Source organism: Homarus americanus, unplaced genomic scaffold (genome assembly GCF_018991925.1).
Source record: "Homarus americanus isolate GMGI-L3 unplaced genomic scaffold, GMGI_Hamer_2.0 scaffold1649, whole genome shotgun sequence".
NCBI classification, from domain to species: Eukaryota; Metazoa; Arthropoda; class Malacostraca; order Decapoda; family Nephropidae; genus Homarus; species Homarus americanus.
In genome coordinates this window covers 21,002-22,627 of record NW_024752091.1, presented here as the reverse complement: position 1 = coordinate 22,627, position 1,626 = coordinate 21,002, and the positions used below count along the sequence as shown (strand labels likewise).

The 1,626-nt window shown below is 43.7% G+C and overlaps 1 protein-coding gene across 1 annotated transcript; it reads left to right on the top strand.

The window, feature by feature from the left end:
• The first annotated feature begins 603 nt into the window (after positions 1-603).
• Positions 604-1,413, top strand: LOC121854940 (serine/threonine-protein kinase 17B-like). The gene has a single exon (XM_042349746.1). The coding sequence runs from the start codon at positions 604-606 to the stop codon at positions 1,411-1,413; it is 810 nt and encodes a 269-aa protein (XP_042205680.1).
• The last annotated feature ends 213 nt before the right edge of the window (positions 1,414-1,626 follow it).

Here is a 1,626-nt window from a genome sequence, read left to right as displayed (position 1 = left end):
CATCTTCACTACACTTCACATCACTTCACTACACTTCACCTCATCTTCACTACACTTCACATCATCTTCACTACACTTCACATCATCTTCACTACACTTCACATCATCTTCACTACACTTCACCTCATCTTCACTACACTTCACATCATCTTCACTACACTTCACCTCATCTTCACTACACTTCACATCATCTTCACTACACTTCACCTCATCTTCACTACACTTCACCTCATCTTCACTACACTTCACATCATCTTCACTACACTTCACATCATCTTCACTACACTTCACATCATCTTCACTACACTTCACCTCATCTTCACTACACTTCACATCATCTTCACTACACTTCACATCATCTTCACTACACTTCACATCATCTTCACTACAATTCACCTTATTCTCACTACACTTCACCTTAATCTCACTACAATTCACCTTATTCTCACTACACTTCGCCTCATCTTTACTCTCCTACACTACAGTACACTTCACTCTATACTATAGCAAAGTTCCAACCTGTCTTTTTCACACCTTTTTTAACTTTCTAAGCCAATTTTACTTTCATGTCCATCATCGCTGCTGTGAGTCAGTAAAACCAAAATGACTTTCTCTACTGTTTACGAAGAATCTTTCATCGACCGGGTGTATGACACCTGTGAGGAGCACCGCGTAACAATCATCGACACTCTCATCTGCGAGAGTATGATTCTCAAACGGCAACCCCAATACCTGGGCTCAGGGTCCTCTGGCCACAGTTTTGCAGTACAAGTTGGCCATCAACGATGGGTCTTAAAGCAGTACTACGACGACCCGGTCGTGCAAGACATAATGCTAAGAGAGATCGTTCAGCTCTCCTCCGTGCAGAACTTCCCTTGCGTCCAGCGTCTGGTTGGCGTAGTTCCCGAGTACCTCACCATTGTGACGCAGTACGCCGGCGAACCCCTCCACACCTGCATCACCAAAAAACTCTACTCACCAAACGAGTTCATCTCGATCATGCAGCAGGTGCTCAACGCCGTCAAATATCTGCACAGTAAACACATCCTCCACCTGAATCTCAAGCCTGCCAAAATATGTATACTCCGAGACAAAGAAGGCGACCTACGGGCCACCCTGATCGACTTCGGGTCTTCACACCCAGCTGGTGATTGCATACAATATTGGGACAACTCACCAACAACATACCCGTCTACAGACCCACAGCTGTTCAACGGAGAGCCTTGCCACCCTACCAACGATATCTATAGCTTTGGCTGGATGCTGGCCACGCTGTTGCCACACGTGCTAGAAAACAAAATCCCCGAAAACCTTGACTTATGGGCGAAAGGTGCCCAACATAAGGACTCAAAAAAGAGGCCAACCCTACTAGAATTGTCGAACCTCCTTCAGTGTGTATCGTTCAGACACTGAAGAGAGAGGCTCAGGCTGCCCAAGACTCAGCTGTCAACAAGATGGCCTCTCAATTATGTTTGAGACTAAAACATGTAAGGATTTTTTATTTTTTGTTTTCATTATTTTTTTTTACGGAAGTAGCTCACCAAGGCACAAAAAAAAAATAATAACAATAAGATAAAAAAAATTAATAGTGAGAAACAATACATGTACAGCATGTTATGTTGTTAG